The following is a 22,908-nucleotide window of genomic DNA, read 5'->3' as shown; positions in this document are numbered from 1 at the left end:
TACATCTAGACACCAGTTTGATTTTTTTTTGGAACGGGACCCTAATTTAATGAGAAAAACGCCGAAAAAAAATAAATTCGGCACTGCACACAATTGCGCACAATTAGCCCAAATCTGGCATTTTCCTGTCCAAATACACCTACTTTTGAGCGTTGGTGCATGAGTGCGGCATGATTGGGTGCGATAATTTAACGTGAAATTCAATGAGCGAGGTTACTATTCGCGTATACTACACACCATGTGGATTTGACTAACAAGCACGGTGGTTGAACTGCGCCTATGACTATGTTGTTCATTCCGTCTATGATATTGTCATTCCGTCTATGATAATTATTTTCTTACCGAAAGAAATTCATTTTTAGGAGAACTTGCGTGTGTCAAGGTTAAACTTTACCGCTTCTACTTTACATAAATATTATATAATAACATGCAGTAGGTTTTGCAATTTTACTTCGTTTGTGTAGGCCCTATAGCATTTCAAATAATAAACCCGTTTATATTGACAAAACTTCCCATCATGCATGTTAAATTGACATATCTTCCCATCAGCCTCTATTTAGGAGATGACTAATCATGAGTCATATATAGAGTTGAGCGAATTGATAGGGAATCGATAGCGAATCGATGAACTTGAACCGTTACGTAACATTGCAGCATCTTCAATATCATTTGGCGATGGGGTTTTTTTGGGTTCTTGTTTTGCCCACACCTATATTTCAAGTGTTTTCAAGTGGCGTCGGGTATAAACAAGCGTCCCTCTTTGTCACAGCTGATCGAATTCTCCAAGTTGACGGATGCGAAAAAAATCATCTCCACGAAATCATCTTTATCATCTCCAAGAAATCATCTTTAAATTATAGTTCTTCTGATCATCTTCATTCTGCAATCATCTAAACGCAAGGTGGACAAAGTATGATATTCTTCAATTTTGTTATGATTTATTGATAAGTATAATTATGATTTATTGATAAGTATAATTATACTATGGAAATTTATTGACGGTAGCTATTGGGACTTTTGCGCTTGATGTGTTTTGTAGCTTTTTGTGATCAGTTGTGGTTTACGTTCATCAGTTGTGGCCTGTTTTATAATAGGCAAAAATTCATTATGATAGCTATACCGTATTTTTCCAAACTTAAATATACTTCTTGATAAATTTTACTAATATTTAATGATTTTGGTATACATTTTAGTTGAAGAATTTTGAAGGAACTGCAATGCAATTTCGCGAAAACATTTTCGGTTAATTATAATGTAAGTTCGTCTACCTTTTTCTGTTCGGCATGACATGGTCTATTTAGCAATGTTTTCGGGTTCATTTTGGTCAATGTCAATGTTTGTCTAGCTTTGTGCGGGCTTGACTTCATTTTATAGTCCTAACGGCCCGCCTAACGTGTTCAGAATCCTATAAACGGCACGTATATGCAACTCGTTTTATCTGTGTCTTGACGGTAGCTATCTGAGAGACCGTTTGTAACGGTTCATCTGATCAAAAAGGAATTAAGTTTTGTAGTGAAAGACAAAATGTCGCTACGCTATCAATGACTGCTTGGATATGAAGCGCTTGCGATCAAGGCGAATGTCGTAGACACAGTCGATTTGATCAGAAATAATTTCTTCGTTAGAATACGTTTTGGTATGGGTAGGTAATCATGATATTTTTAGAAGGAGAATTAAGGAACCGATCGATACAAGATAAATGATCCAAATCGTTGGCTTTATTTACCTTAAATTTTACGAATTCTGCACCCGGCTCCATGAATGATCATGATGATAAATCTCGTAATTTTTTCAATTACAAACGCAGAATAATAATTATTGCGATAGACCAACAACATCATGAACAAACATTACATGATTATGGCCATGTCATGCTAATTTTGTCATACAAAAGTACAAACTTTTTGTATTATTTTTGTATTGCATTTGGATTTGCACTTGCAGTTCCTTGCAATGGTGCAGGTATATGGAAACCTTGCGGTGGAAATATGATGGCAATGATCGTAATATTTATCATTGTTTATTAGTAATAATGATCATTGATGATAACGTTCCCATCATGTAACGTCAATATGCCTCTTCAATTCTAATGTATACTTTGGTTTTACTAATTATAATACCATGCATGCATGGACTCTGCTTATGTTGATCGTCACTTTGTAAAGCTCATGCTCGAAACCGGGTTGCACACATCACGGTCATGTTTATGTGCCCTGTTAGGGTTTGGAAACTTAGGATAATCGGGTGGCCCAAAAATTATGTACAACATGTTGATGCTCGCTCGCACACGTCATGGTTATCAATTCTAATTCTATAATTCCCAAAATTATGTACAACATGTTCGATGCTCGCTCGCACACGTCATGTTTATGTGCCCTGTTAGGGTTTGATATAAACTTAGGATAATCGGGTGGCCCAAAAATTATGTACAACATGTTTGATGCTTGCTAGCACACGTCATGGTTATCGATTCTATAAATCCCAAAAATTATGTACAACATGTTTGATGCTCGCTCGCACACGTCATGGTTATCGATCGTCAAAATTTACCCCTTGCAACAGCTGCTTATGTTGATCGTCACTTTGCGAAAGCTCATGCTCGAAACTAGTTTGCACACATCACGGTCGGTCATGTTTATGTGCCCTGTTAGGGTTGGGTAACTTTGGATAATCGGGTGGCCCAAAAATTATGTACAACATGTTGATGCTCACTCGCACACGTCATGGTTATCGATGCTATAAATTTTCCATCTGCAACAGCTGCAGCTGCTTATGTTGATCGTCACTTTGCAAAAGCTGATGCTTGAAACTGGGTTGCACACATGACGATCATGTTTATGTGCCCTGTTAGGGTTTGGTAACTTGGGATAATCGGGTGGCATGTGCCAAATGAACACATTTCAAACGGTAGGTCTCTACGCGCATGAGTAACAAGGGGGGGGGTGTCTGACCCAATTTTTAATAGGCCGGTTCTCGGTAACGACAAGGAGTATAGACCTACCGCTTGAAATGTGTTCATTGGGCACATAGGGCTATGATATAAGTGATTTTAAATAAAACCTGAGAGGGTGACCAGCCAACCCATTTGGTGATTTGAGATGGACTGACCCAGTAAAATGACTGTCTCTCCGCGAACCAAAAGGCCAACACCAACACAAGAGACAAGATAGTTTGTCAAATACCATTTTTATTTTATTTTATTTTTCATACAGGTTCTGTGATATGCAACCGTGAAGTTCCACACCTGTGGCAACACCAAACACCAACATATAAATCACTACTGTAGTCTGGAGGATTACCAAAGGTACGGTATTTAAAATCGCTTTATCCATTTCAAAATGGAGCTTTTTGAATCTGAAGAAAATTCTTTTATTTTTCTCATAAATCCCAGTGAAATTTTAAGTCTGAAATACTTACGGTTCTATGTCCATTGTGATTCTGTGAAACACATTTTTGCTTCTTAATATTAAAACCACTACTGCTAGTGCAATTTAGCTTTTTAAAAAGTCAAAACTTAAAGGAAGGGACATGGTAAAATATTTTGTATTCTTATACAATGTACATATTGAGGCTTTACAAAAAAATGTACCATTAAAATTATTGTTTCCAAATTTTGAGTTGCTTGTTCGTGCAGTTTTGATGAGAAGCAATGCCTGACAGGATATGCAGATTATGAACTAAACGAAATTTATCTCAGGCGATAAATTTTAGTATTACTTTACTAATTTTAATGAGTAAAATATGAGCTTTATGCCAATACCAAAAATCTCAGTTTTGATATAAAAATTAAGGGGAAAACAGGGGAGGGGTTAAGTTAAGGGATCTAAAATGAGCGTTTATTATGCGTTTCGACAGTATTTTTTGTGGGACATGAGAGCACCTCAGACCTATCGAATTGCATTCTGAATCTGAAGCATGTCTTTCTGATATCAAATAATTTTCATTTTTGAAAATCACAATATAATACAAATTTTATGACAAATTATAAAAATTTGATATTTTTCAAATTTTTGATATATAACAGTCCTCGAAGTAAATTATATAAATCTAATGATATATTCTTAAAGTGTATGTAGCAGGGAGGAAAAGCCGACGGTCAATTGAAAATTTTGACCTTTCATATTGAAGATATGGATTTTTTTCCCAAAAAGACCTAATTTTTGTTGGTGTTTTGGGGAAAAAATCCATATCTTCAATCTGAAAAGGTCAAAATTTTCAATTGATCGTCGGCTTTTCATCCCACCTACATACACTTTAAGTATAAATCATCAGATTTATAAAGTTTACTTCAAGTACTGTTAAATATCAAAAATATCAATTTTAATGATTTGCCATAAAATGTGTATTAAATTGCTAATTTCAAAAATCAAAATTATTTGATATCAGAATGACATTCTTCGTATTCAGAATGCAATTCGATATGTCTGCTGTGCTCTAATGTCCCAAAATAAATACTGTCCAAACGTTCATACCCCAGCCCTTAAGACAGTACTCTACATGTAATGTACATGTATGTTTGTATCCTTCTCTGGCGGACTCTAAACAAGTGATGTGGAAATACCAGGCTAACCATAGACCCTTGATGATTATGAATTTCTCGCTGACACAAAATATTTTTTCAGTTGTTTTGGAAAATGGCCAGATGTGTAAGTGGCAATAAAATATTAATTTTGTTAAATTTTTAAGTTAAACTAATTCGTAATTTTATGTACAATTTTCTTTCAGTTGCTGCTGAAATGGGACCCAAGCTCTGCAAACGGAAACTACAATGGAACATGATGATAGAATACATTTATCAGCCCAGCAAAACAATGACGAAGATAGACATGCAAAAGCAAAAACAAATGCCTCCAATTGATGACAAATCATGAAAAACATAAATTTAAAGACTGCTTTTCTCACAGTCTTAATTGTGGAAAATGGATTCATCAGATTCAGAACTTTTCATTAGGGATACCATTTTTAATTAAGGAATATGAGTGACAAACTTTAAGACTATTTTTCCCACAATCATGAAAATATGGGTACATGTTAACATGTATATCATGCAGATTGGGGCCACAATGTCGAGTTAAAAACATGAAAATGTAAATAAAATAATTAAGAAACTCCCACATAAATACATATGTAAGAGTGTTCTGGACCACCTATTGTCAATGCTGTTTATCGCAAATGCATTTTAAGATGTGTAGATATGAGGGGTCAGACTCCAGCCCCAGTCATGAAACTTATATTCAGAAAGATTTTATTTAAATGGTTAATTTGAATAAACCAAGATGTCATGTATACTTGCATGTAAACATACTTGTGTTACCAATACTTTGATAAGCTCCATATGTGGTAAGCTTATAATTATAAGCTTACTGGTATATGGTATGGAACCTCCTTAAGCACAGTACTTTAAATATGCTTTTTTCAGTATGCTTTAAATGCACTTTTCTAGTCATTGTGCTTTATTTGTACTTTAAAGGTACTTTATTGTCGTTCCGAATGTCGCACATTGCAATGTTGTTTAGAAAGTACATTTAAAGCACAGTGCTTTAAATATACTTGTTTTGGTATAAAGTATAATTAAAGCACAGTACTTTAAATATGCTTCTTTGGTATAAAATACAATTAAAGCACAGTACTTTAAATGTGCTTTTTTCAGTATGTGCTTCAAATGTACTTTTCTGGTCATTGTGACTTATTTGTACTTTAAAGGTACTTATTGTCGTTACAAATGTCGCACATTGGAATGTTGTTTAGAAAGCATATTTAAAGCACAGTGCTTTAAAAATACTTGTTTTGGTATAAAGTATAATTAAAGCACAGTACTTTAAATATGCTTGTTTGGTTATAAAGTACAATTACAGTACAGTACTTTAAATGTGCGTTTTTTCAGTATGCTTTACATGTACTTTTCTGGCCATTGTGCTTTATTTGTACTTTAAATGTACTTTATTGTCATTCCAAATGTCACACATTGGAATGTTGTTTAGAAAGCATATTTAAAGTAGGCCTACAGTGCTTAAATATGCTTGTTTTGGTCCAGGGTCGATATGTCCTTTAAATAACCCAACATTAAAACATTTTATGCCAAACTTTTCCAACCTTTCTAAAATAATAGTTCTGAAACTACAGTTTGTCCACTCTGAAGTACAAAGTGACAAAGCGCGCATACACAGCATGTAAACAGCACTGCGTCTATGCTGCAGCTATGTCTGCCTTCAGCCTTCAAAGTCAGCACAATGTGTGCGTCCGCATCAATACTATGTACTTCAAACTAGACAGACAGTATATACCCAGCAAACACAAAAACGTTTTAAATAAGTTATATTTTGGCTTTTGGTTTAGGTAAAAACGTTTTAATAACATTAAAATGTCGGGTTATATAAAGGTCATGATAACGTTTTAAAATGTTTTGTATGAAAACACATTACAACAATATTTCTAAATGTTTTCAAAAAATGTTATTGTAAACTATTTTTGCCAAATATTGTGTCAATACTTAAATAACATTTATGTTAAAATATTTGAATCCAGCAAACACAGAAATGTTCTGAAAATGTTTTTTTCAAAACGTTTTAATAACACTTAAATGTCGGGTTATATAAAGGTCATGAAAACGTTATTGAAAATATTTTGGGCAAACATTTTTCGCAAAATATTTTTTCAACCCCAAAATAACATTCTGTTTAGAATGTTTTGTATCAAGTTTTCAAGAATGTTTTCGGAATGTTATTAAAACGTTTTTATACCCTTTATATAACCCGACATTTAAACATTTCTTGTAAAACATTTTTATTTGCTGAGCAGTAGATTATCAAAAAATGTTTTTTAAGGTTATGAAAACATTTTATACTCTTAATATACCCTTTATATAACCCGACATTTAAACGTTTTCTGACAACCTTTTTGCGAATGATGTCGAAAACGTTTTGTGTTTGCTGGGTACATATTCAAAACAAAGGCCTTAAAGCTACAATGTACGACAACCACCCATTCCCAATTGGGTGTCAAACAATCCAAAAATTACCTCACAAATCAATGTGACACATATAAAAACATACCTCAAGGCCATCGTACATTCTAGCTTTAATACACTGTTCATAAATTAAATAATACTCTGTGCAATTATGTTAACTTTTGTAACGTCATTCCAGAACAAATAAATTTATATGCTTAAACTAATATTTCCAACTTCAGATTCTTTATTTTGTCTCATCTTATTTATCCCTTTTAAGAAACAATAGTAACACATATTAACATCAATAAGTCAACTTCATATTAACAATTACATAACATTCTAAACACACATTCAACATATAATACAAACCTTCACAAAAAAACTCAACCTGCAAACAGAACAAACATTCTCTAAATTATAATCAACAACTACTCAGTATTTTATCAACAATTATACATTCCATACATGTGTTCATGCATATCAAAAGCATGCACTTGAGGGCTCATACATATATCTCTCATTTCAAATAATAGCCATGAATAAAACCAGACACATTTCAATAAAAGGTCACTTCAAATCATCCACAAGTCACATAGTTTAGAAATACAAAACATTCCTTAAGGGAAGGGGTATGTACGTTTCGACAGTATTTATTGTGGGACATTAGAGTACATCAGACCAATCGAATTACATTCTGAATATGCAGAATGTCCTTCTGATGTCAAATAATTTTGATTTTTTGAAATTCGCAATGTAATACACATTTTATGGCAAATCATTTAAAAATTGATATTTTTGATATTGAAATTTTATACATCTGATGATTTATAATTGAAGCTTATGTAGGTGGAATAAAAAGCCGACAATCAATTGAAAATTTTGACCTTTCGTATTGAAGATATGGATTTTCCCCCCAAAACACCAACAAAAATTAGGTCTTTTGGGGAAAAAAATCCATTTCTTCAATATTAAGAAAGGTAAAAATCAAACTTTAATAATTTGTCATAACATTTGTAATATCATAAATTTCATAAAATATAAATTATTCGATATCAGAAAGACATTCTTCGTATTCAGAATGCAATTCAATAGGTCTGATGTGATCTCATGTCCCACAAAAAATGCTGTCGAAACGCTCATTCCAGTTCCCTTAACCATGTCACTTAAACCATCATTTGAAGTGACCTCCACATGCTATGAGTCTAGTATTCATTCCAAACTATTATGAAATAAAAAAATATACAACCATCAAGTGCAACCTTTTCATATGGATGTACACAAATAACAACAAACCCATCTATACATAGTTGCCACCCCAATATCCAATCCTATTTATAAAATGTCCATTTCTACATTCCATAACATAAACAACACAACACATACAACTCTTACACCTCAAAATCAATCCATAATACACATTACACACACTCGGATCACACAAGGTTCTGAACAGAAACTCAACATACAACCCAAAATACACATCAAAAACCAGTAATCAGGATCACACAAGGTTCCCAATTACCACCAACCAACCTGAACCACAAACCGCAAATGCCGAAAACCGCGAAACCCGAGAACCGCTCTAGTCTTCTATTTCTTTTGATTTATACAGATTAGTATAATAATCTACAGATTCATTTAGAATGTCATCTGTGTCTGTGATATTTTTACCGTTTTTTAAATTAAGTTCTGTAATTGAATTTCTAGTTGCTTTGTGTTTTTCGAGCCCCATGAAATATTTAGAATTGGTTTCACCCTCAAACCAATTGACTCTTGCCCTTATTATAGCTCATTTAGTAGTTTCTTTATACAGCTTTTCTAGTTTTGACTTTGCTTCAATATATCTATTCTTAAATATATTTCCAACATTATCCATTTTCTCTTCTAATTCTTTAACATCATTTTCTAATTTCTCCAAAAGCTTTTTTTTTTTACATCGGGCCTTTTTTTGTACAGTATTTTACAGTAAAATCTTTTATATTTCTTTTACATAATTCCCAAGTAAGTTGATTGGATATTTTTTGCCGGGTACAATCCTTTTGGCAAGAACAAATAATTTACGAATCTCTTTTTTGTAGTTATTATCATTTGTGAGCGAAGAATTAAATTTCCAAAAACCTGGCCCAGTATTTGTTTTTCCCATTTGTAACTTTAATGAAATAGCATTATGGACTGATTTTACAGAGGGTCTAATATCAGTAGTTTTAACATCATCAATGAACTCTTTGTGAATCAGCCAATAATCTAGCCTAGAGAATAAACCAAGAGATATTTGTCTCCATGTGAATTGACGTTTTTCTGGCCATCTGTGCCTCCAGATATCAATTAAATTACAATGTTTAATAATTTTTTGCAGATATTTACATGGTACATTTTTCCTTTTCATGTTTTAGTATCTTTATTATGGTTTTGAGTATAATTTAAATCACCACCAATAATAACATTGCCCTGGCTGAAATTTGATACACTTTTGATACACCACTTTTGATACGTATGAAAAATGTATGAAATAAAAGGCTTTGAATTGAACCCTCATTTCATACACTTTTATGTATCAAAACTGTATCAAATTAACATTGCATACACATTTTATACATATCAAAAGTGTATCAAATGCCAAGATAATGTATCAAAAAGTATCAAATGAAATGTATCCTTTCATTTCATACATATTTGATACATAATTATATCAAAAGTGTATCAAATAAGTAACTGTATCAAATCAGGGTTCCAATTTAAACTGTATCAAATTAGCGTTCAAATTTTTATCCTTTCCTTTCATACACATTTCATACATAATTTATATCAAAAGTGTATCGAATATGTTACTGTATCAAATGAGGGTTCCAATTTAAACTGTATCAAATTAGCATTGAAATTTTTATCCTTTCATTTCATACACATTTCATTCATAATTTATATCAAAAGTGTATTGAATATGTTACTGTATCAAATCAGGGTTCCAATTTAAACTGTATCAAATTAGCGTTCAAATTTTTATCCTTTCATTTCATACACATTTCATACATCATTTATATCAAAAGTGTATCGAATATGTTACTGTATCAAATGAGGGTTCCAATTAAAACTGTATCAAATTAGCATTGAAATTTTTATCCTTTCATTTCATACACATTTCATACATAATTTATATCAAAAGTGTATCGAATATGTTACTGTATCAAATGAGGGTTCCAATTTAAACTGTATCAAATTTTCGTTGAAATTTTTATCCTTTCATTTCATACACATTTCATACATAATTTATATCAAAAGTGTATTGAATATGTTACTGTATCAAATGAGGGTTCCAATTTAAACTGTATCACATTTATGTTCAAATTTTTATCCTTTCATTTCATACACATTTCATACATAATTTATATCAAAAGTGTATCGAATATGTTACTGTATCAAATGAGGGTTCCAATTTAAACTGTATCAAATTTATGCTCAAATTTTTATCCTTTCATTTCATACACATTTCATACATAATTATATCAAAAGTGTATGAAATATGTTACTGTATCAAATGAGGGTTCCAATTTAAACTGTATCAAATTTGCGTTCAAATTTTTATCCTTTCATTTCATACATATTTCATACATAATTATATCAAAAGTGTATGAAATATGTAACTGTATCAAATCAGCGTTCCAATTTAAACTATCAAATTAACATTCAAATTTTTATCCTTTCATTTCATACACATTTCATACATAATTTATATCAAAAGTGTATCGAATATGTTACTGTATCAAATCAGGGTTCCAATTTAAACTGTATCAAATTTGCGTTCAAATTTTTATCCTTTCATTTCATTCAACTATTGTTTTTATTGTTCACTTTTTTCTACTTGATGCTCTGCTTCTCCTCTTCTTAAGTTTGCCATCTTTCTGCTTTCTCTTGGCACCCAGTTGATCAGGTGATGGAGACTTAGCACTCAAGCTGGAATATTGATAATGATCTTGATCGCTTGATAGATCTGAACTATTATTACACATTTCATACATAATTTATATCAAAAGTGTATTGAATATGTTACTGTATCAAATGAGGGTTCCAATTTAAACTGTATCACATTTATGTTCAAATTTTATCCTTTCATTTCATACACATTTCATACATAATTTATATCAAAAGTGTATCGAATATGTTACTGTATCAAATGAGGGTTCCAATTTAAACTGTATCAAATTTATGCGTTCAAATTTTATCCTTTCATTTCATACACATTTCATACATAATTATATCAAAAGTGTATGAAATATGTTACTGTATCAAATGAGGGTTCCAATTTAAACTGTATCAAATTTATGTTCAAATTTTTATCCTTTCATTTCATACATATTTCATACATAATTATATCAAAAGTGTATGAAATATGTAACTGTATCAAATCAGCGTTCCAATTTAAACTATCAAATTAACATTCAAATTTTTATCCTTTCATTTCATACACATTTCATACATAATTTATATCAAAAGTGTATCGAATATGTTACTGTATCAAATCAGGGTTCCAATTTAAACTGTATCAAATTTATGCGTTCAAATTTTTATCCTTTCATTTCATACACATTTCATACATCATTTATATCAAAAGTGTATCGAATATGTTACTGTATCAAATGAGGGTTCCAATTTAAACTGTATCAAATTTATGCGTTCAAATTTTTATCCTTTCATTTCATACACATTTCATACATAATTATATCAAAAGTGTATCGAATATGTTACTGTATCAAATGAGGGTTCCAATTTAAACTGTATCAAATTTGCGTTCAAATTTTAATCCTTTCATTTCATACACATTTCATACATAATTATATCAAAAGTGTATGAAATATGTAACTGTATCAAATCAGGGTTCCAATTTAAACTGTATCAAATTAGCGTTGAAATTTTTATCCTTTCATTTCATACACATTTCATACATAATTTATATCAAAAGTGTATCGAATATGTTACTGTATCAAATGAGGGTTCCAATTTAAACTGTATCAAATTAGCGCTCAAATTTTTATCCTTTCATTTCATACACATTTCATACATAATTTATATCAAAAGTGTATCGAATATGTTACTGTATCAAATGAGGGTTCCAATTTAAACTGTATCAAATTAGCGTTGAAATTTTTATCCTTTCATTTCATACACATTTCATACATAATTATATCAAAAGTGTATGAAATATGTAACTGTATCAAATCAGGGTTCCAATTTAAACTGTATCAAATTAGCGTTGAAATTTTTATCCTTTCATTTCATACACATTTCATACATAATTTATATCAAAAGTGTATCGAATATGTTACTGTATCAAATCAGCGTTCCAATTTAAACTGTATCAAATTAGTGTTGAAATTTTGATCCTTTCATTTCATACACATTTCATACATAATTATATCAAAAGTGTATCAAATATGTCACTGTATGAAATCAGCGTGCCAATTTAAACTGTATCAAATTAGCATTGAAATTCTTATCCTTTCATTTTATACACATTTTATACATAATTATATCAAAAGTGATCAATATGTCACTGTATCAAATCAGCGTTCCAATTCTAATGCTGGCCAGCTGGACCGCCTATTTTTGATACATGCCATTTGATACACCTTTGATATAGTTTTTTGATACACTTTTGATAGGGTTTTTTATACACTTTTGATAGTTTTTTGATATACTTTTGATAGTTTTTTGATACACTTTTGATACAGTTTTTTATACACTTTTGATACAGTTTTGATACACTTTTGATACAGTTTTTTATACACTTTTGATACAGTTTTTCAAATTTCAAAATTGGTCCAATCAAGCTCAAATTCAACAAGAATTATCCGTACATGATCTAAACATATTTGCTAACATTAATGACCCCAAAGTGAAGGGGTCAAAGGTCAAATTTTGAAATTAGTCTAATCAAGCTCAAATTCAACACTGCCCTCTACTGCTAATGCTGACCTCTAGCACTTTCCCCCATCACGGAGCAGCTCAATGCACTTTCCCTATCAACGCTCAAAATTACAACATAATAGGATAAATGTGTGAGAAGTCTTGCAAAAAAGAAGCAAAACCCAACCAAAATGGAACATACATACATCAGAAGGCCTGCTTTGAATGCAGTGCTTGTCACTGAAGTTGTTACCCTCAATAAAGAGACAAAAAGGCTACCAATAACATCTACTATACAGGCATGCGCTATATTCATGCTTAATACATATACATTGAGGCCCTATATATAATATATAGTAAGCTTACCTTATCAGAACAAAGTCAGATATTTCCTCTTTAATCACAGTCCCTGATTACAACTACATTGTAACCTAATGTGCAGTCTACAAGCATGTTTGTATCGTCATCATGATAAATAAAACACCATAATTTGCTCTAAAATACAGTACATTTCCAAATGCAAATCCTGGTGTTAACTGCATACATGCCACATGGGCAAATTTGAAAATGATGAGTCAGTATCTAGACATGTGATCAGTTATTGATACAGTTTTGATACACTACAAAAGGTCAGTTTATGAAAGCCCAATTTGATACACTTTTGATATACCTCTAGCCACCCAAAATAAACTAAGTCCAATTTAATACGCTTTTGATACACTAAAAAACAGGCAAAGTCCAATTTAATACACTTTTGATACACTGTATGCAGCCAGAATTTGACTAAGTCCAATTTGATACACTTTTGATATACCTCTAGACACCAAAAATTAACTAAGTTCAATTTGATACACTTTACATACACTAACAAACAGGCAAAGTCCAATTTAATACACTTTTGATACACTGTATGCAGCCAGAATTTGACTAAGTCCAATTTGATACACTTTTGATATACATCTAGCACCAAAAAGTTCACTTTGATACACTTTACATACACTGAAAAACTGCAAAGTTCAATTTGATACACTTTTGATACACCACAAGCATGGCCAAAATTAACTAAGTTCAAATTTGATACACTTTTGATACATTTTTGATACAGTTAGGTGGTATTTGATACAGTTTTGATACCTTATATTTTCAGTTGATACATTTTCAGTACACCCTTTGTATATCAAAACTGTATTAAATTGCTGTTTGATACAGTTTTAATACACTTTGATACACTTTTGATACACTTCTTGCTGTATAGAATTTCTGCTAGGGTGTACCTAGCATATCTTTTAATCCAATGAAATGTTTTCTTGAAGAATATATCGAGGGTTGACAAACAGAAGGCCTTAACTCAAAAAGTGCCTGTTTGAGAAAAATGAGTAAAATAATATTTTGCATTGAGATGTGACCAAGTATTATTGTGCTATAGATGCAATAGGAAGTTGACTTGAGTTAAGGCTTATGATTTTAAGAATCTGTGGGTATTACAGATTATTTTGGTACCAAAATCTCAAAATGGCCAAAAGTGAGTTAAGGCCTTCTGTTTGTCAACCCTCGATATCTTTGTATTTTTGTTTCGTTGGTGCATATAAATTGATTAAAGTGCAAGGTTTTTTACGGATTAGCATATTCAACAAACTTTTCTACCATCGTCAGCAATATGACTATTTTCGATTTTTAAATCTAAGTCTTTTCTATAGATGATTGATACCCCTCTACTGTGAAATGTTCCAAACGAACTAAAAGATTTTATCGACTACTCTTTCCGCAAAGCATTTTCCAACCTTTGATCAAGATAAGTTTCTTGCAAAAGAAATATATCAACTTTTTGGCTTTTAACCAGTTACATACAATTCTTCTTTTATCTTGATTTCTAAGCCCTCTAACATTGAGGGAAATAAAATGAACATTACACGAATTCATAAATATTTACAGATATATACCTTATAAATATTATATACTGTATACCTACTTTGTTTTTGTTTGTGTTTTGTTTTTTGTTGCTTTTTTGCTTGGTTATTTTTTAGCTTTAAAAGAACAAAAGAAAATGCACATTATACATATGCTTCTGAAAGTAGATGGGAAATTCATTCAACTATTGTTTTTATTGTTCACTTTTTTCTACTTGATGCTCTGCTTCTCCTCTTCTTAAGTTTGCCATCTTTCTGCTTTCTCTTGGCACCCAGTTGATCAGGTGATGGAGACTTAGCACTCAAGCTGGAATATTGATAATGATCTTGATCGCTTGATAGATCTGAACTATTATTACTAAAGTATTCTGTCTCATTCTGGTCAGATTTGTACCCACTCTTTCCCACAGATGAGTTTCTATCACAATTCGGATCCCTGGTGATTGCAATCTTGCCAGCAGTTAGATTTAGCACACTTTGCTTGCTAGTCTTAGTAGATTTGTTGCTTTCACTCATGTCTCGCGATGGGGTGGGATTAGATAGGGCAGATGAGACGGTGTCTCTTGCTTCTTCTGCTCCTTCATTTTGTTTTGGTTCGTTTCATGTTGCTCATCTGTTGCATTATGATCATTTACCACTATTGATCTGGTGATGACACTCACTAGAATATGGAAAGCTCAGTCCTCTGTTATGGAAACATGATGACAGATATATTTAAAATAGGTTTTAAACATGCCAGGGTATTGTCTGTTTTAAAACTATTTTGACAATAAAAATTCTTTTCCTGTTAAATGTCTTATTTTGGACCTGTGAGGGAGAGGGGTGGCCCAATTTTACCCCAAAACAATTTTAACAAATCTGACTATATTATGCAAAGCCACATTCAGCCACCGTTATGATAAATGTCCCTTGCATGTCTCGCTATTGATACTGTTTCAGTCCGTCTTGTTGGTGGCAGCACTTCTAATGAAGGCAGAGTGGAAGTATTTTACAATGGTGCTTGGGGTACAGTGTGTGATGACTCATGGGATAATGATGATGCAATGGTAGTTTGTCGTCAACTTGGATTTCCATCTGGTGATGCACAAGCTGTTAGGAATGCTCAGTTTGGAGAGGGAATTGGAGAAATATGGCTGGATGATGTTAGCTGTTCAGGATCAGAAAACAGCTTAGGTGAATGCAGCCATAGTGGATGGGGAAATCACAACTGCGGCCACTATGAAGATGCAGGGTTATATGCCCAGCGAAAAGTATGTATATGTGATGATCATGCCTAATCCCCCGGCCTAATCCTGCAGGCGTTTTAAAACTATTATTTCATAATAAACTTGCTAATCTTGACAGCTGCGACCAAGCATTTGAACCATAAGTAGGTCTGCATTGGTTACTAAGTCGAAATTATATTAGCCGTAACTGTCAAGCAAATCATATATCCCAATGTGACTCTTGTCAGTAATATAGCAGTAAGTTCCTAAATGATGTCATATTCTTAATTACTGACATATCTGAAGAGCCACAAAACTACTTTAGCTGAAATAAGTTAAATGTTTTAAAGGCAATGTTTTAAATATTATTACAGTGATTATAGTGGAAGTGTGTAAAACGTTTGGCAAAAACAAAACAACGTTGATTGATAAATGTGAAGCTCCATCCAAAGACATAGGTACAAGTGTCCTTATATAGACAAACTCACTATCCCACCAATGAGGTAAATAATAATAGAGCTCCCTGCTGGCTGAACCGATGAGTCTGCTCAAGGTTGTTTGTTGCCCGTTCTTTATAAATCAAACCCTGAATTACCTGCTGTGAAATTAAACATAGTTACAAAAGCAGCACAAAAATTTTATTTCAACTGTGTTGTATGATATTTGACCCCTGTTGGCCCCTAGGGACACTTTTTGAATTTGTTAACATAGCTAATCTTTTTAAACACACGTTTTTTAATCTAGAAACGTTGACTTGAAGTATATTTCCGAGAGTGTACGCTAGGCCTTCCTTCCCACTAAATATTTGTTGAGTAAATCAAGCATTCAAGCCAGGCAAGTTTATTATTGCAGACCAGCATTAATCTATGTTTAAAAGGGAAAAAATATATCCCACTTTCTTCTTTGGTAAATGTTATTTATTTAATTGATCTGATGATGACACTCGCTAGAGCATCGAAAGCTCAGTCCTCTGATATGGACTTATTTAGGAAAGATTATGTAGACAGATATATTTTAAATAGGTTTAAACTTGCCAGGATATTGCTTATAATTATGAGTCCATCTTATTTTTTAAAACAAAATTCTTTTCCTGTTAAATGTCTTATTTTGGACTTGTGAGGGAAGGAAGGGTGTGCCCTCCCCAATTTTACACCAAAACCATTTAAAAAAAAGCAGATTATTTTGTGCGAAGCCACTATCAGCCACCCCCAAGATAAATGTTCCTTACATGTCTTATTTTGGACCTGTTTCAGTCCGTCTTGATGGTGGCAGCATTTCAAATGAAGGCAGAGTGGAAGTATTTTACAATGGTGCTTGGGGTACAGTGTGTGATGACAAATGGAAAATGATGATGCAATGGTAGTTTGTCATCAACTTGGATTTCCATCTGGTGATGCAGAAGCTGTTAGCAAAGCTCAGTTTGGAGAGGGAACCGGACAGATATGGCTGGATGATGTAGGATGTTCAGGATCAGAAAACAGCTTAGATGAATGCAGTCATAATGGATGGGGAAATCACAACTGTGGCCACTATGAAGATGCAGGAGTCATTTGTCCTCCACAAAGTATGTACTTTTAATAGGTTCATGCCCAGAGGGGAGGGGGTGGGGCTCAAGATTGGTGTAAGTTTGGTTTGGGTTGGTAAGAGGCTCTGAAAATCAAGAAATCCATCACAATACCAACAACAATTTTTATGTTTATGTGTATAAAATTCTATTTCATAATTTTATTAAGCGCCCCCTGAAAATGACTGAATTCAGCACCGATGGCAGTAATTTAATTAAATTATGTTCCACATACATCCCATTGGAACCAACCAAAATTGCGATAATACGTCACTCATGTGACAATTATACTAATATACTATAATGACGATTTTGTCATCTCCCTAATGAACATCTAGACTAATTCCAATCAGCCGTCTACACTTCGCATGTACTGTGTATGCTTCGTAGTGACGACTGATTATCTTACAGCCAATATCATGACGGACTTCTGAAAACTATTCAATGCGACTTTGCTTGTGCGCCGAAGCGCGACTGACTAGCGGCGCCGTGTACCGCTGTCGCTGTACAAGGCTGCTGTGACAAGATCGCGCTCTGAACTTCTAAAAACAACAAACTCGGTCAAAAGGTCAATTTGGACACAACTGTGCGCATGCTCTATGCCACAGGAATCCTGTTGCAAAATCCGTCACTTTTTTTCCACGTAGTTTTCTCAGTCGTCAATCCAGACAGTCTAATGAACATCACTAGGCCAAGAAATAATGGTGTTTTTTGGCTTCACTTTACTGACCCTAATTTAGAAAAATGGGAAAGAATACCAACCACAATTTTTGAGAATCTAGAAACACTTTTTTGGCAGTCTATATATTTTTGCATTCTAATTTACAAAAAAAACATGGTTATAAACAAAATTAGCACTTTGAAATTATACACCACAATAGCATAAATATTGCAAGTTACACATTATTTAGGGAACTACTGTACATATTAAACCAGTTACAGAGGTGTTCTTACCAACTGACCCATTTGAGGCCATATAAACACTTTTTGTTTGCCTTTATGTAGTAGGATTTTTGGGACCTGTAGAGATAAAGAGATGTCTGACTGTAATCAGAATAGAAACACCTTGGTGCTGTTACCAAGATGGCTGATAAATGATGTACTTAATATTAGACTAAATCCTTCATGGGCTACAAGTACACTTGTATTTGTGTTATGCCATATAAACACTTTTTGTTTGCCTTTATGTAGTAGGATTTTTGGGACCTGTAGAGATAAAGAGATGTCTGACTGTAATCAGAATAGAAACACCTTGGTGCTGTTACCAAGATGGCTGATAAATGATGTACTTAATATTAGACTAAATCCTTCATGGGCTACAAGTACACTTGTATTTGTGTTATGCTTGTTATTTGTATTATGAATGAAAAACTAGGCATTTGTATCATGTCGGACTCATGAAAATATTCAGAATGCAGTGACTTTGGTTGTGTGTCATAATAGCAATATATATTAAACACATCAGGTCATCAGTTATGAAGTTAGTCAATTAATATAACACATTCAATTGTGTTTCACTCTACAGGCACAAATCTATTTCTGCCATATAATGTAGCTGGTACATATAACTACAATCTCCGATACGACCGAGATAGTTATCGCGATGAGTACATATCATATTCTTTGTGGCCTCCATCGGGTTTCCCATTTGGAAAAGATATCTTCAGTAGCCTTTATGTAAGTATAATTTGCCTTATGCCCGATGTTGGTATCATACCAAGCAGTTGCAAAGAGCATACTTAGTTTTTCACAATACAGCAACTTTTGGAGGATTTTACTTGTTAGTTGAACACAAATTGGCATACTCGTTGATCGCGTCTAACTCAAAAACTTTTTTCTGGCGAAGTCCAACATCCATCACTATGTAATGCATCCGATGATATGGTGGTGCAATTTTTTTCTTATGTAAAAATAGTATAAAATCAACCCTAGCAATGCCCGCTATAGCAATGCCCATGATTGTGTGTAAAAGTAGACTTTGGCCAGAGTTTTAGGACTCTACGTCAGTAAGTGAAAAAAGTATAGCAATTAATTTGGATATTCCAGTTGAAATCATACACCCCTATGGATGACATGACCTTAATCTCTCACACAGGAGGGGGTGGATTTTAAATGGACTCACCCATTCAGGTAGCCCCATTTGAAATTCACACTTCCTAAGTGGAAGATTAAGGTCATGTGTTCCATACGGGGTGTATGGATTTTTAGATTTGTGAGAAACTAACAAGTATAAAATGTTTAAAAACTTGGCGTGATTGGGGCTCGAGCAAACTGGCATATGAAAATATTGAGAGAGAAAAAAATCAGGACTCAGCGGGGATTGAACCCCGGTCGCTGGATTACCGGTCCAGAGCTTTACCACTGTACAACCTGAGTTCACAGTCGGTACTCGGGCAATCTCAACTTATGTCCCCATGATAACTCTCTCATTGTGTCTCAAGCGGCCAATTATATATTAAATAATGAAGAAGGAGGTGGCCTATATGCTTCACCCTGGCAGGCGTAAGACAAAAACACAAATTAATATATCGAGGATCGGAAATAACGATGCAAGCCGAGAAATTATAATTTAAATGGCGTGATTATCTGGCATATGAAAATATTGAGAGGAAATAATCAGGACTTGAGATTGAACCCGTCGCTGGATTACCGGTCCAGAGCTTTACCACTGTACAACCTGAGTTCACAGTGAACTCAGGCAATCTCAACTTATGTCCCCATGATAACTTTCTCATTGTTTCTCAAGCGGCCAATTATATATTAAATAATGAAGAAGGAATAGCTTCACCCTGCAGGGCGTAAGACAAATCATGGGGACAGTTGGATTGCTCGACTGTGAACTCAGGTTGTACAGTTAAAGCTCTGGACCCGGTAATCAGCGACCGGGGTTCAATCCCGCTGAGTCCTGATTTTTCTCTCTCAATATTTTCATATGCCAGTTTGCTCGAGCCCCAATCACGCCCATTGTGAACAGTGGTTTAAATTATAAGTTTCTCGGCTTGCATCGCTTATTTCCGATCCTCGCATATATTAATTTGTGTTTCGCATTGTCTTACGCCCTGCCAGGGTGAAGCATATAGGCCACCTCCTTCTTCATTATTTAATATATAATTGGCCGCTTGAGACACAATGAGAGAGTTATCATGGGGACATAAGTTGAGATTGCCCGAGTACCGACTGTGAACTCAGGTTGTACAGTGGTAAAGCTCTGGACCGGTAATCCAGCGACGGGGTTCAATCCCGCTGAGTCCTGATTTTTTTCTCTCTCAATCTTTTCATATGCCAGTTTGCTCGAGCCCCAATCACGCCATTTAAATTATTTTTTTTCGTGCTTCGGCGGTCTCCGTCCTCTACACTCTTTCACTACTCGGCGCTCTGCCGATCTTGTTCGCCCTGCCAGGGTGAAGCATATAGGCCACCTCCTTCTTCATTATTTAATATATAATTGGCCGCTTGAGACACAATGAGAGAGTTATCATGGGGACATAAGTTGAGATTGCCCGAGTACCGACTGTGAACTCAGGTTGTACAGTGGTAAAGCTCTGGACCGGTAATCCAGCGACCGGGGTTCAATCCCGCTGAGTCCTGATTTTTTCTCTCTCAATATTTTCATATGCCAGTTTGCTCGAGCCCCAATCACGCCATTTAAATTATAATTTCTCGGGCTTGCATCGTTTATTTCCGATCCTCGCATATATTAATTTGTGTTTCGCATTGTCTTACGCCCTGCCAGGGTGAAGCATATAGGCCACCTCCTTCTTCATTATTTAATATATAATTGGCCGCTTGAGACACAATGAGAGAGTTATCATGGGGACATAAGTTGAGATTGCCCGAGTACCGACTGTGAACTCAGGTTGTACAGTGGTAAAGCTCTGGACCGGTAATCCAGCGACCGGGGTTCAATCCCCGCTGAGTCCTGATTTTTTTCTCTCTCAATATTTTCATATGCCAGTTTGCTCGAGCCCCAATCACGCCATTTAAATTATAATTTCTCGGGCTTGCATCGTTTATTTCCGATCCTCGCATATATTAATTTGTGTTTCGCATTGTCTTACGCCCTGCCAGGGTGAAGCATATAGGCCACCTCCTTCTTCATTATTTAATATATAATTGGCCGCTTGAGACACAATGAGAGAGTTATCATGGGGACATAAGTTGAGATTGCCCAGTACCGACTGTGAACTCAGGTTGTACAGTGGTAAAGCTCTGGACCGGTAATCCAGCGACCGGGTTCAATCCCGCTGAGTCCTGATTTTTTCTCTCTCAATATTTTCATATGCCAGTTTGCTCGAGCCCCAATCACGCCATTTAAATTATAATTTCTCGGGCTTGCATCGTTTATTTCGGATCCTCGCATATATTAATTTGTGTTTCGCATTGTCTTACGCCCTGCCAGGGTGAAGCATATAGGCCACCTCCTTCTTCATTATGTTTAAAAACTTGTTACTTACTACAAGTTGACTTCATGGCTAATTTGTAGTGATAATCATCTTGATTGGAATTGCACTAGCGAGTTTCTGTCACTTGTTGAAGTAAAGTATCTCTTGGGAAATTGTCTCAAAGTCGTTTTATGCACTTTTCAGTTAATTTCAGAACCATGTTTTTTAAGCCTGTTAAAAACATTTTTCCGTACCATAGCCTTTTGAAGAGCCATTTGAAAAGTTACACCCTTTTTTGCTAACACTTATGAACCTGGCACCTTAATGGAATAAATGCAGAAGTGACATAAGCTTGATAGTAATTAGTGGTGGGCTATAAATGGTCATGTTCCTGAAAGCTTGTTGTTCAAAAAGTTCAATAGACATAAGCATATAGGCCTACACACAGACTGGGAGACCATTTTTACAAAGCCAATCAAAATTTCTACCAAAAATAATCATTTACATGTTTTTCAAACATATGTCAAAATTTCTTGTTGGGTTTTATTCTTAAAATCACGTCATTATTTATGTTCTTATATTGTATTTAGATTACTGCTGATGGTCTTATAGTGTTCGAAGAAACTTACTCATGGTGGAAAAATAGCTACCCATATCCATTTGGAGGTGACTTGAGTTCAGATGATCCGGAGGCTGTAGTAGCAACATTCTGGACAAAACCAGATTTGAGAGAAGGGTGGAAATGTCTATTACAGAGTGAGTGATTGAAGAATTTACTAGGTTGTACAAGTGGATAAGCCACCCACCCACAAGCAGTGTGCTTCATTCTATGTACACCATTCACAGAGAGGAAAATTTTGCTTTTTACTCCATTGTAATGTACTTGAATGAACTATTATAACATATCCTGCAAAAATCAAGGCTCTAGGTGCTGGATTTGTGGTAAAGTCCAGATTTTGAATAAAACAACGTGGGCCACATTGTTTTATCTGTTAGGAAGCAC

At 34.1% G+C, this 22,908-nt stretch overlaps 1 protein-coding gene and 1 long non-coding RNA gene across 2 annotated transcripts in view; both read left to right on the top strand.

The window, feature by feature from the left end:
• The window catches only part of LOC140167663 (uncharacterized), a 57,207-nt gene that overhangs the window by 34,021 nt on the left and 278 nt on the right, over positions 1–22,908 (top strand). The window contains 6 exon segments of the mRNA XM_072190961.1: positions 9,306–9,316; positions 15,694–16,008; positions 17,213–17,299; positions 17,302–17,523; positions 19,049–19,200; positions 22,496–22,661. Of these exon segments, the coding sequence (XP_072047062.1) occupies positions 9,306–9,316; positions 15,694–16,008; positions 17,213–17,299; positions 17,302–17,523; positions 19,049–19,200; positions 22,496–22,661 (953 nt within the window).
• Positions 543–7,173, top strand: LOC140168359 (uncharacterized). Its single transcript, XR_011861196.1, has 3 exons — positions 543–910; positions 3,213–3,304; positions 4,726–7,173. It is a non-coding gene; the product is annotated as an uncharacterized lncRNA (long non-coding RNA).

This window comes from Amphiura filiformis, chromosome 13 (genome assembly GCF_039555335.1).
Source record: "Amphiura filiformis chromosome 13, Afil_fr2py, whole genome shotgun sequence".
Lineage (NCBI taxonomy): Eukaryota > Metazoa > Echinodermata > Ophiuroidea > Amphilepidida > Amphiuridae > Amphiura > Amphiura filiformis.
This window is presented reverse-complemented; position numbering and strand designations above follow the sequence as displayed.